The sequence below is a fragment of the Syngnathus leptorhynchus genome, chromosome 14 (assembly GCF_054491065.1).
Source record: "Syngnathus leptorhynchus isolate UIUO chromosome 14, UIUO_Slep, whole genome shotgun sequence".
NCBI classification, from domain to species: domain Eukaryota; kingdom Metazoa; phylum Chordata; class Actinopteri; order Syngnathiformes; family Syngnathidae; genus Syngnathus; species Syngnathus leptorhynchus.
This window is the reverse complement of record NC_141208.1, coordinates 8,158,766-8,171,361: the sequence shown is the minus strand read 5'-3', so window position 1 is coordinate 8,171,361 and position 12,596 is coordinate 8,158,766. Positions and strand designations below refer to the sequence as shown.

The 12,596-nt window shown below is 38.4% G+C and overlaps 2 protein-coding genes across 9 annotated transcripts; one reads left to right on the top strand and one right to left on the bottom strand.

The window, feature by feature from the left end:
* Positions 1-103: 103 nt before the first annotated feature.
* gad3 (glutamate decarboxylase 3) lies at positions 104-6,027 on the bottom strand. Of its 4 annotated transcripts, none has more exons than XM_085929956.1 (18): positions 5,613-6,027; positions 4,907-5,071; positions 4,511-4,549; positions 3,816-3,917; positions 3,421-3,527; positions 3,198-3,333; positions 2,960-3,050; positions 2,778-2,890; positions 2,573-2,688; positions 2,352-2,431; positions 1,907-1,961; positions 1,685-1,801; positions 1,497-1,561; positions 1,329-1,407; positions 1,017-1,166; positions 772-879; positions 612-701; positions 104-492 (listed from the first exon to the last, which is right to left on the bottom strand). In XM_085929956.1, exons 2-18 carry the CDS (start codon positions 4,917-4,919, stop codon positions 319-321), a joined length of 1,635 nt encoding a protein of 544 aa, XP_085786082.1. In that variant the 5' UTR covers positions 4,920-5,071; positions 5,613-6,027; the 3' UTR covers positions 104-318. The 4 variants fall into 4 exon arrangements, with proteins under 4 accessions (XP_085786082.1, XP_085786085.1, XP_085786083.1 ...); XM_085929959.1 differs by having other exon boundaries at positions 3,816-3,913; positions 5,613-6,026; XM_085929957.1 differs by lacking the exon at positions 4,511-4,549 and having other exon boundaries at positions 5,613-6,026.
* exoc3 (exocyst complex component 3) lies at positions 5,663-12,535 on the top strand. 5 transcript variants are annotated; one of them, XM_085929953.1, is made up of 17 exons: positions 5,732-5,749; positions 5,835-5,880; positions 6,475-6,668; positions 7,043-7,262; positions 7,438-7,610; positions 7,857-8,069; positions 8,244-8,422; positions 8,635-8,751; positions 9,071-9,188; positions 9,391-9,516; positions 9,617-9,717; positions 9,849-9,959; positions 10,090-10,231; positions 10,312-10,434; positions 10,534-10,695; positions 10,819-10,940; positions 11,194-12,534. In XM_085929953.1, exons 3-17 carry the CDS (start codon positions 6,519-6,521, stop codon positions 11,396-11,398), a joined length of 2,262 nt encoding a protein of 753 aa, XP_085786079.1. In that variant the 5' UTR covers positions 5,732-5,749; positions 5,835-5,880; positions 6,475-6,518; the 3' UTR covers positions 11,399-12,534. The 5 variants fall into 5 exon arrangements, with proteins under 5 accessions (XP_085786080.1, XP_085786081.1, XP_085786079.1 ...); XM_085929954.1 differs by lacking the exon at positions 5,835-5,880 and having other exon boundaries at positions 5,663-5,778; positions 11,194-12,535; XM_085929955.1 differs by lacking the exon at positions 5,835-5,880 and having other exon boundaries at positions 5,730-5,749; positions 11,194-12,535.
* The last annotated feature ends 61 nt before the right edge of the window (positions 12,536-12,596 follow it).

The window sequence follows — 12,596 nt, the reverse complement described above, 5'->3', positions numbered from 1 at the left end:
AATCACTTCCTTAAAGTACATACATGTATTGCCAGAGAAATAAATCATGAAATAGCACTATTTTGTGAAAGTTTGGCATTTTATTTTTACAGTTGATGCACTGTGCTGTAAATGAATGCTGCAAAAAAAAAATTGTGGAATGAAGCTGGTAGATTAAGTGTCTTAGACATTCTGCAAATGGCACTATACTTGTACATTATAATTGATTCACTGGTTATTGTTTAAAGAATCAACTTAAACCTTTCAATAATCATAGTGACAAGCCACTAAGAAATTACATTGTATACATTTAAAACAAAACCAATTTGAACCACTCTGTTACAAATCATGCCCCAGTTGGGCTATCTCCTCCACAAGGTATTCTATGTCCTCGTGCTGTGTCGCAGGGTTTGCAAAGACGCATCTGAAGAAATTGACTTTGGTACTTGTAGGCTGATAACCAATCATAACCGAGCCCTTTTCCATCAGCCTTCCTTTGATCTGAGGAGCTACCTGGAGACAAGTGGGGGGAGTAGTTTTTTTTCCACAACAGTGTGTCAATGCAATTATGTTGTGACTTGTGCCAGGCTATACAGTTGGAATTAGGCATTTGTGTTCTAATCTCTACAGACCTGATGGAGTCTCTTGTCTCTGTCAGAACTTTGTGGCATGCTTCTCAGACTTGGAGGAATGTACCAGAAACACACATTGCTGTGCTCAGGCTGTGTGAAAAGCAGAGGAAAAATTTTACCTAGCATATGAAATTGAAGGTCTAAACAAATTCTTGCTTACTTTATTTTTGAAAACTAGTTCAAAGTCTTTTCTCCTTTGCAGTAGATCATATAAGTACTTTGCATTTCCCAAGCACTTGTTGACCTGAGCTCCAAAGCCCTCTGTACCCTGGGGAAAAAAAGAGGCAATCATTCTTAACACATCCAGAAAAATGACAAAATGGTGAAAAACTATAAATATGAATGTAGATGAAGAATGGTAATACTATTTGTGAATGGCACTCTCACTCTTCATAATATTAATACCTTTGCCTTCCACACCAGCCAGAGTTTGAAGACATCTACATGTCTGCCACACTGGATGCTCTTATCTCCAGTATCATAGCTCACATCATAAAATTTGTCTTTCTGGAAAAGATATGGAGCCCCAAGTTCATTGCACTTTTGTAAAAGGCCCTGTGGACAAATAAAATGTATTAGGGTGAGGTAGATAAAATGTGGACAATAATTTGATTCAATTCTGAAGATGTATCTCACTTACCATGCATGGTAATTCAAATACATAAATAAAACTCATCTTACTTTCTTCTTGATAAATAAATAACACCGTCTTCTTACTTTCTTCTTGATCAGGATGGCTGAGCACTGCAGAGGAACACCCATCATCTTGTGAGGGTTCCATGTTACTGACCACGCTCTGGAAAACATCAATTTTGTTAACTAGATCTTTCTGTCACTAAGAGTCATATTAATAGAAAAATAATGTACACGATATGTTTGCACTACCTTTCAATGCCCTGTAGCTTCATCCTATGTCTGTCTGACAAAAGTAAGCATCCGCCCCATGCTGCCTGGAAAGTAGGAGCGAAAAAGAACAATACATGCAGAACTACAGAATACATATCCGAGGCCATATTTCTTTTTACCTCATGATTACACAAATCATTTTATATAGGTTTCTGGCCGGGACTTACATCCACATGCATCCATAAAGTGTGTCTCTGACAGATGTCCGCAATGGCATTGAGAGGGTCAAAAGCTCCATACACGGTCGTGCCTGCCGTTGCATTCACATAGAACGGAACCATGTTCTGGAGAGAAGAACTATAAGTACGTACCAGCTTTATCATTGTTTCACATTGCGTAAAAGCAACATCCCAACCATTCAAGGCAATTTGACCATTGTGCAGTGTTACCTTTTCTTCAGCTGCAAGAATAGAAGCCTCAAGTTCTTCTGGAATCATTCTCCCTCTGAAAAAGTCCCAAAGTAGACAAGGTTTTTGTCAATGTGCTACATAATGTACATATTGTATTCAACATAGTTCCACTTTCTTTCTTTGTTTATGACTAGACGGAGAAAATATGAGACAAATAGATGAAACATAATAGATGAATGTTTTGATGGCCACACCATTATTCCAAAACAATTCTATTCATTGATTTATTGTCTTCCTACATGCACATCACATTATGACCACCTAATGGACTGTAATTCACATAGGCAATATCAATTTAACAATATTTGTTAATGTGGCTTTACAGGTCAGAATAAATCCTGAATGTGCACAAACATACACAAAAGACAGCACAGGTGAGCAAACATGTACTCTGTTGTGTATTATAAAAAGTTTGAAAACATACCTTTCATCACATTTCACTATAAACACATTTTCAATGCCCAGTCCCAGCACTGCAGCAGACTTTTTGATTGAATAGTGGCTCTGTCGAGACAAAACCACAATGACTTATCTTCAGCTGTCTGACTTTAGGAACAAAATCAACCATTTCTTTGTTCAGTTATTGACACACTCTTGAATATTCATCAGGAGTAGACATATCACAGATGTGGACGATTTGATTACATGTTCGGAAGTGAAGAGGGCCAAGTGAGGCAGAGCTCTCATTCCTCTCGTCTTCACTTCTGGGTAGAAGTAAAATCTTGCCACCAGCATACTGTACAGGTTGGAGATTGTTCCTCCTTCAGGGAAAATTCAATTTTATTCACAGTGTACAATATATACAGAATTGATTTTGTAGTCGCAGACATTTAAAGGACACAGACATTACCTGGTGAGAAGATCCCATCTCCCTCCTCATTAGACCATCTTACAATGCTATACATCTTCTTCAGTAGAACTTCCTCCATTAGGGTGAAGACTGGAGACACCTCATATGTAAACCTATAGAAAATGCTTTTATACGGCAAGGCACATACAACATCTGCAATTTTTTTCCTCTAAGAATCTTACATGTTTGTGTTGGCTATACTTGTCAACCATTCACCAGCAATACCAATCACGTCCAGACCTGCGAACAGTTGATTGAAGAAACGAGGGTGGCCTAGAAAGAGAGAAGGCCAAAGGTCATACACAGTACAAATAGGAAAGGATTAATCATCAAAATTCAATTTAGATATAGCATGCAATTGTTAGAAAGAAACAAGATGTTTCCAGGAATGCGCAGGCAAACGTCAGACAAAAAACACACCTGTATTGACACCATATTTCAGCGTGTCGCGACAGTCCACTAATATTTGCTCAAGAGTGTCTGGTTTCTCAGGCAGGTCCAGACTAAAGCCTTCCAGTCCTTCTTTGAGTTGGTGAGGGTGGTGAAAGTCCAAAACCTGAAACACAATAGGCACTGGTTTGCTTTCATTGCCTCTTAACTGGTGATTTATTTCATCTTTTGGATTATGATAAAAGTGCAGTACCTTGGAATTTTGGTGATAGGACTTGCAAATGTAATTTATTAATAAGTTCATAATTTCCTGCAGAAATTCCCTTGTCATCATTTCTCCCCCTGAAGTTGGCAAAAGATCTATTCGCATACACACACACACATTTACACAGTATGCAATTGCACATTTTACACAACCAAGAAAAGAGGGCATACATGAATTTTGCATCAGTTATATTCGGGTTGGACTGATGATACTGTTGTCAATACACATTAAAATGAATGCTTGTAATGACTTGTACTGAATTTTAGTGGTCTATTTAGTGTGGTCTTTCACTGAAAACTGAATTGCGGCGAACAGAAAATAATAAGAAAATAATGATGTAATTGCCAAGCTGTAGAAGTACTGTTGCTTTGTTCAACTCTCACCTTTGCAGTAAATGTCACTGAAATCAGTCATCGTGTCTTTATTTTCTCTGAGTGAGTCCTCAGGGTGTTTATCCATTTTGGTTGATTTGCTTGTGACACTGTCTGGAAAAAGCATTACATTAGATATCTTCAATAGAATCCTCATATCATAAAGTTGGCCAGCCGTTCACATGTCCACCTGGTGTCTGTCTTAAGGACACTGCAAGGACATTGGTGGTAAGGATGTACTGAATAATTTGTTTAATATTCAAATGTCTTAAAGTGAACAACAGCGCTGCTTACTATGACATTCTATCTATCTATCTATCTATCTATCTATCTATCTATCTATCTATCTATCTATCTATCTATCTACCTACCCACCCACCCACCCACCCACCTATCTATCTATCTATCTATCTATCTATCTATCTATCTATCTATCTATCTATCTATCTATCTATCTATCTATCTATCTATCTATCTATCCATCCATCCATCCATCCATCCATCCATCCATCCATCCATCCATCCATCCATCCATCCATCCATTTTTCCGCTGTGCTTTGAATTATGTCTGCTGTATTCCCTGAAACATTCTTGAAAAGTAAGCAATTTAGCACGGTTAAATACTATATCGACGGAATATATCATTTTAAAATCACCACTAAAACCACACCACATCAACATTCATAGTGTCATCGAATCACACTTACCTGGTAGCTGTAAGAAATCCATATGAGTACAAACGACAGCTTTCAAAACAAAGGAAAACACAACCTTCAGTGTAGAAGTGGACTAAAAAAAGTGTAGGTGCAAGTCACATCAGTTACTCAGTGACTTTTTCTCAAATAACTTTGCCAGTGGTCAAAGGTATTCTCCTCAGACACGGTTACCGCGAGTGACACCTAAAAGGGGTTTGAGTAGCAGAAAGCAACAGTAACACACAAAACACACCCAAGAGAGGGGAGGGGAGACTTGGGGCTGATGATACAACAATTACCTTCATGTGTGCTAGGAAAATAGACAAGCTAAGAAAAATCAACTAATTTCCTGACACAAACAATATTAACAAATTATGTTCATGTGCTTTCTAATCCACAATAGCTCACCTGAATTAATCATTAAAGAAGGTAGTTAATAGTTAGTCGCCTGAGGCTCAATCTGGTGTGAAGGTGTGAATATGGATTTAAATGGCTTTCTGTCTTGACGTAATCCAGGGAGTAGTCTCCCTTTCGCTCCAAATCAGATGGCATAGGCTCCAGATCACCGTGAACCTGAACAAATTGTAGAGAACAGATAGATGGTTGGGTTCGGGTGCTGGAGCCTGGCCAATTTGTCTCCCAAACCAGGGAGAGGCCAGGCAGCTCCCCGTTATCTGCTGTAGGCATAAATTGTAAATGACCAAAAATACAGAATACCCAGAGATTAGCCAATTTATGAATTAATTGATGATAATGATCAAATATCAGATTTAAAAAAATCCCATTAGTTATGCAATTACATTGAATACTGGTACTTTAATGTATTTAAGGTGTTTTTTTCAGGTATCTGACCATATTTCAGTCAGTACTTTTTTTTGTTTTAATTAAGAGTTGATTAAAATTATTTCAGCAGGGGCTATTCCAAACAAAAAAATCTGTACTTTGCCACCACTGTTGCACAAGCCAAGGACTATATTAAAATGATGTGCAGATTTTGAGAAGATTTTTTTTTTTCTTCAGAGTATAACATGATCAAGATCAGAACTGGAGGGGGGAAGTATTCAACTCAAGACAATAATAAACTGAACATGATTGAAGATGACCATACTTGTACCTGGAATGAGTTCAATCCGAGTAACTGTTGCGTCGCAGTTGAGAGAAGTCGATGGATGGCAGTAATGAGAAAGAGTATTGTTGTCCTATGCCGGTTAATACTGAAAGAAGAATAAAGGAAAGCCGGAAGTATCAAAGGTAGGCGGGGCCAAACTAGGAAGTAAAAGGTATACAATATAAACCACTATTGTGCTTCATAGCGATTTTAATATTATTTCCGAAGATGTGCCCTGTTTGTTTTGTCAGCATTGGATTATGAAGACCACAACGTAAGAGTTTTTGTTTTTTCCATTCCTGGCAGTTTATACCACCTATGAATCGTCGGTTTACGTTGGTAGTTAGCTTAGCATCTTCTTTGAAAATTGTAAACGTCAATATGCTGACAACTCTACCACAGCGACCAACGTTAAAGGCATGTCGAAGAAATAAACAACAACGTATCATTCGGAATAATGGTCGTGACAATAAAAAAATGCACAGTTAATTAGTATGAACAATATGTTTCGGAGCATTTATAATCTGAACTCTAATAAATTATGGAAGATATAAGGATATTATTGTCATGACAGATGAACTGATCAATTAATTATTGTACTCAACAACTTGCCGTCATTTTCACCATTCGCATTTAAAGATAATAAACATAAAAGATATAGGCTTGGGAGATTGAAAAACAAAATGAAAAGGTTCAGAATGGTCAATTCTAGTGGCATGGAATTTGTACTCTGAGTTATAACGGTAAACTGAGTTGCTGGGCATGTGTATCTATAACTAGTTGCCTACATGTTTTGTTGTAACTTAATTGTATAATTTTGAGTGAGAAGACTGATGTGGTGACTATATCAGCTTTCCCCGCTTCTAAGTGTGACTGCATAAAGCCCATGGACAAAGCGTGACACTTCTGAGCATGAAAATGGAGGAGACAAGCCGTGAGGCGGTTGCCACAGCGGTTCAGCGCGTGGCTGGAATGCTGCAAAGATCTGACCAGTTGGACAAAGTGGAGCAGTACAGAAGAAGAGAGGCCAGAAAAAAAGCCTCTGTCGAAGCAAGGCTTAAGGTGATCATATGAAGAACTTACTGTTTTGTCATGTCCATGATGTCATGCGATTCAATGCTTCTCTTACATCACAGTACCCCAAAAAAAGTATTAATATATTCATCTTTTGCATACATGTCATACTGAGGTGTTTAATATTAGACCCAGATAAGCCAGGTAAACTCAAAATACACTTTTGAAAGGATTTAATTTTGATTTCTTTGGTACAAGATATCCAAAATTATGTGACCGTAGATTAAAAATGATTAAATCATGATGTTAAGTGTTTAACATCTGAGCACCAAACTCAATTAAAGTGCGGTTCTTTGGCTGTTGTTATTTCTCTTGTCTTTTGAAATGCTACAGTAATTCAAGGTTATGTGAATGTTTTTCAGGCAGCCATCCAGTCTCAGCTGGACGGCGTCCGCACTGGACTAACTCAGCTGCACAGTGCCTTGCTTGACGTGAAGGACATCCAGAGCTCGCTGGCTGATGTGAGCAAAGACTGGAGGCAGAGCATCAACACTATAGAGAACCTGAAAGATGTCAAAGATGCTGTCGTTCAACATAGTCAGCTGGCCTCCGCTGTGGAAAACCTTAAAAACATTTTCTCTGGTAAGTATTAAGTGTTCAGTTGAAGTCTGATTCAGAGATTTAAAGAGCAGGTCTATAATCTCACTAATCGCATACTACTTATCTAGAAACATTGCACAACATGGCTGATATTTAGTTCCTAATACAGTTTGTGAAAAGTTTCCAAAATATAAAACCGCAACACGTCTTGTCACAGTGCCAGAGATTGTGGAAGAGACCCAGCAGCTGATAGAGCAGGCGGAGTTGCTTCAGGCTCACAGGAAGCTGATGGATCTGGAGAGCTCCCGAGACGACCTTATGTATGAGCAATATCGCATGGACATCAAGAACACCAGTGACATGCATCTCATTTCCATCTATTTTGAAGATGTAAGTTGAAACAAAAGCAGGTGAAGATTTTTACAATGCGTGTGTACTATGTTAATCCAAATCTGTGATTTCGATCTTGGCTTTTCACGGTTGCATTGTGTGTGTATATAAATTCCTTTGCTGTGAACGCATCCCGAATGCTTTGTCTTGTGTGCAAAAACAAGAGAAAATGTTTAATGCTTGTCGTTTGTCAACTGTAAATAATTTTTTTTGCTGCTCCTTTAAATCCCTTCTTTCTTCTCCCAGGTTCAGCGGTTATCAGATGAGCTTGCCAAGCAGGCATGGATGGTTCTGCAGAGGGCCATGGTTACTGTTCGTCGTGACCCCACCATGCTCGTGTCAGTGGTTCGTATCATTGAGCGTGAGGAGAAAATCGACCGGCGGATGGTTGACCGTAAAAAACAGACAGGCTTCATCCCGCCTGGACGACCCAAAAGATGGAAAGACAAAATGTTTCAGGTGAGAGAAATTATTCTTCACTTTTACTCAGGCTTTCTCTGCAGTCCAATAATATTAGTTTTTTTGCTATTCAACCATATTGATGATGCACAAAGCCAGTGGAAATGTTTTAGCTAAGATACTATTGACTTGTTTTATGTTCTTATTAAGTATTACTTTTCTTTTCTAATGCAGGTATTGGAGGGCACTGTCAGCACCCGCATCGAGGGGACACAGTCAGTGACAAGAGAAGCTGATAAAATGTGGCTTGTTCGTCTTCTGGAGATAACAAGGAAATATGTTTTAGATGACCTCATCATTGTCAAGAACCTCATGGTTCAATGCTTCCCACCACATTACAACACCTTCAACAGGTGAACATTTTCCCTCCTCACCTTTCACTTTCCAGAGTCTACAAATTAGAAAAATTCTGTGTCGCATAGCTTTACTACTTTGAAAGGTTTAAGAAGAGGACATGGACATGAGGAGGACATGTATTACAGGAATACAAATTAATTGTAAATTTGTTTGACTGGAAGCGTCGATTGTTTTCTAATATTCATAATTGTATGCATATGTCTTTCAGGTTTTTCCGCCTTTACCACAATGCCGTTTCCACTCGTGTCAAAGAACTGGCATCTGAGGACTTGGAAGCGAATGAAATTGTGTCCATGTTAACCTGGGTCCTCAATACCTATAAGAGGTACTGTCTATTTAAACGCACAATGCCCATGTAGCATTATGGAACGTTTATCTCCTAAATAGCATGCCAATGTTTTATTTTTTGGACTTGTATTTCATTTCATATTTAGATCAAGATTTTTCCCGTTCTTGTTTCTAATATGTTTTGATGCGATATTTTTGGTAAGTTTCAAATCATATTAAAAAAATAAAAAATAAAAAAAACAGTCCATAGAAGTACCTTGCTTCTCCAGGTATTGTGTAACTCTAGCCTAGTGTTGGTCCTGCTGCCAGTGCGCTAAGAAGCAATCAGACCTTGTTCTTCTGTGTGTGCTTCTTAGTGCAGAGATGATGGGCCATCCAGAGCTTATTGCTGAATGTGACATCAACCAGCTCGAATCCCTGCTACCTCAGGATGTGGTGGATGATTTACTCAGCAAATATGTCCAGACTTTCACAGTAAGCGCCACAACCGATAAAATGGAGACTCGGAATGAACATTTCTTTCATTGAGAAAATAAGCCGTTAATTTATCAGTCAAGGAATATTCATTGATCTTAACGTTACTATATTAATATATTCACCCTGACAAAATGACTTAACATTACACCTATGTCAGACACATCTTGCATTGAATGTTTATTGCTATTTCTGTCTTCAGTCAAATATTACCGGCTGGCTGAGGAAAGCTCTTGAAACAGACAAGAAGGACTGGCAGAAAGAAACAGAGCCTGAGGCTGATCAGGATGGGTACTATCAAACTACACTGCCTGCCATCGTCTTTCAGGTAGCATGCACATTTTTTTTTTTACACACAGATTAAGAGACTATTTATTTTACCTGTAACATTTGTCTGATAAAAATGTGTTATTCTATGCTTTTGACAGATGTTTGAACAGAACCTGCAAGTAGCCGCTCAGATTGATGGGGACTTTAAAGAGCAGGTTCTCAAACTCTGCCTGAAACAGATGAACTCATTCCTCATTCGGTAATGTTTTGATTGTTACCATCTATTGTCTGTTTGGACCAGAGGTTGTTCTCTGATAAATGGAATATACTGGGATGTTCAAGAGAAATGTCAACTTAAAAAATGTTTTCCATGCTGTGTGCTGTCTGTAGGTACAGAGAAGAAGCCGTTGCCTATAAAGAAGAACATCTTCGAGATCGACAGCTTCCTCAATGTTACGTGCAATACATGATCGCCATCATAAACAATTGCCAGACATTCAAGTAAGTGCTAATCTTAGTTGCTAAGTATTGTTAGTTTTTAATTCTCTTTGGGGCTCCGTTACTCATTACTTCAATAATGGCAGTAACAGTGCAATCTGAATACTGTTTGACACGCGGCCAATGTGTTTAGAGAGTCCATCAACAGTCTAAAGAGAAAGTATTCTCAGTCCTCGGAGCCCACTGACAGTGATGCTGCCATTGGGAGGACACTCAACGAGGTGGCCAAGGAGGGATGTCAGTTCCTCTTAGATGAAGTCTTCTTGGACCTTGAGGTAGGAAGTTTTATGTGCTGGATGTTTCAGATGTCCAAATTATACTGTGCAGATATCAACGTTTAACTTGTCATTTCCAGCATCACCTCAATGAACTTCTTACCAGAAAATGGCTGACAGGATCTCATGCTGTGGATACTATCTGTGTGACAGTGGAGGACTACTTCAATGACTTTAACAAGATCAAGAAACCCTTTAATCAGGTAAGGAATACATTTTTGCTGATTTTTTTTTTTCCCCTTAGGGAACATAATCATTATTATTGCAACGAACCTAAAAATAATTGTGTGCCGTGTGTGCAGGAAATGACAAGTGAAGCCCTTCGCAGGGTTGTGGTGGACTACATTAAGGCAGTGATGCAAAAGAGGATCACCTTTAAGAATGCTGATGAGAGGAGGGAAGGAGCTGAGAGAATGACCAAAGAGGCTGAGCAGTTCAGGTTCCTCTTCAGAAAACTGGCTGCTGTGAGTTCTCACGTTACCGTAACCCAAAGTGCAAAACTTGCATGACAACTGTACCTGTAATGGTTCATCTGTTTAGGCGGATAAGAAGGACGTTTGTGGTTAATGAAGATTATTATGTTGTAGGGAGAAGACACAGATCGTCTATGTGGCGCTATTGTGGCCATTGCTGAAGTCTTCAAACTGACCGACCCGACACTGCTCTTCCTGGAGGTCACTACGCTGGTTTCCAAATACCCAGACATCAGGTACCAGGGCTCAATTGGCATATTGAAGTGTCATCTCAAAGATCAAAAGTGACTGACGTTATGAAATATGCAAAATACTTGATAATGAATATGAGGTTTGTTTGCAATTTACTTTCTTTGTAATATCCATCCATCCATTATCTGTACCACCAAAATTGTTTGAAATCTCTCTTACTTTTAAATGATGAGGACGTACATAATTATACCAGAAATTATTGTACACTGAAAGCAGGATGATTTACTGTCCCCTTAGGGAGGAACATATCCAGGCGCTGCTAGCGGTGCGCGGTGATGCGAGCAGGGATATGCGCCAAATGATCATCGGGACGCTCAGTGAGAACAAAGTATCTTATGGAGGGGTCACACAGCCCATCTTCAAAGACATCACTGTGCCCACTATCACCATGACGACCATGACTACCATGACCTCCATGGCAACTGCAAAGCTGCTTAAATAAAGCCAATTTGAGCATTTCTTCCTTCAAAAAAGGATAACATGATTTTCACCTCAGGATACTGGGTTCTGTTTAATGCACCTTTCTGTTTCTGTTTACTTGCTGTTTAATCGCCATGCTGATTTGTGCTCCAGAAAATTGTAAATGTACCGTTGTAAAAATGAACTGCCCATTCAAATATATGTTATAATTGAAACTTTAAGAATCATTAAGGATATACAGCAGAACTAAAGTGCTTAATCAGCTTTTTTGTCATTTGTTTTGGATTCCACCGTAACGGTCCTTTTCCCCAAAAGTCTGAACTATTTATGATCATATAGCTGGAGTTACCTTTTGGCTACTCGTTAGTGAAGAAGGCTACCAGTAGAGATGTAAAAATGAATTGATCATCTTATCAACAATTTTGATAATTGATGATTTAGAGCTATTGTTTAACTTAAAATTTCAGACTCAAAAAAGTCCAATAACAGTTAGATTGATTCCAGTGTAATTGACATTAAAAAAAACAACTAATAATTAACAGGTAATCATTTTTTTTATTTTTTTTATGTAAAATATTTTTTTCCCAATGATTCGATAGAATATAGAATGATCAATTCTATAAATATTCAATAGTGACAGCCAGCCCTAGCTAGCAGTTTGATACACACTTCTGAAAATAAGTTCACTCAAACAACCATTTTTCAACTAACCACATGCACGCCGTCACTGTCCTCACACAAGTCAGGCAAGTGTACATACCATTAGCAGCTCCTTTTTGAAAACAGTTGACTATTACTAAGCAACACTTCAATCTGCCTGTTTGCATTTCAAATGATCACTTATAAACCATGTCTCATTACTGGTGAGCTATATTTGGAAAGGCCTAGGGTTGTCCTTAGGGGTGACCTGGTGACCCCTATGTGTATAGTGTGTTCCATTTGCAAAAATTTGTGGTATTTGTAAATTATCAGCCTGAATAAATACTACAAATTATGTATTGTTAGAACCTTTACTTCATTGGATGTTTCTCAATTATTAATCAAACCTTTATTCATATAGCACCTACTTTAAAACAACACAAAGTGCCTCACAAAACATGTAACAAGACACAAACACATCAAACCTCCCATAAGAACATTATTCACCTTACACAAGCTTGATAGCTTTCAAAGTTGGAAAATAAACTATAACCCAAATGTGAAGATTCAAGAAAATGTAC

Coding starts and splice junctions, on each gene's coding strand:
- exoc3 (XM_085929954.1), top strand. CDS start 6,519: ATGAAAATGGAGGAGACAAGCCGTGAGGCGGTTGCCACAGCGGTTCAG. Junction 7,611..7,856: donor TTTCCATCTATTTTGAAGAT/GTAAGTTGAAAC, acceptor TTCTTCTCCCAG/GTTCAGCGGTTATCAGATGA. Junction 9,517..9,616: donor TGCCTGCCATCGTCTTTCAG/GTAGCATGCACA, acceptor TGCTTTTGACAG/ATGTTTGAACAGAACCTGCA.
- gad3 (XM_085929956.1), bottom strand. Junction 3,051..3,197: donor GAAATATGGTGTCAATACAG/GTGTGTTTTTTG, acceptor CTCTCTTTCTAG/GCCACCCTCGTTTCTTCAAT. Junction 1,962..2,351: donor ATAGTGAAATGTGATGAAAG/GTATGTTTTCAA, acceptor GGACTTTTTCAG/AGGGAGAATGATTCCAGAAG.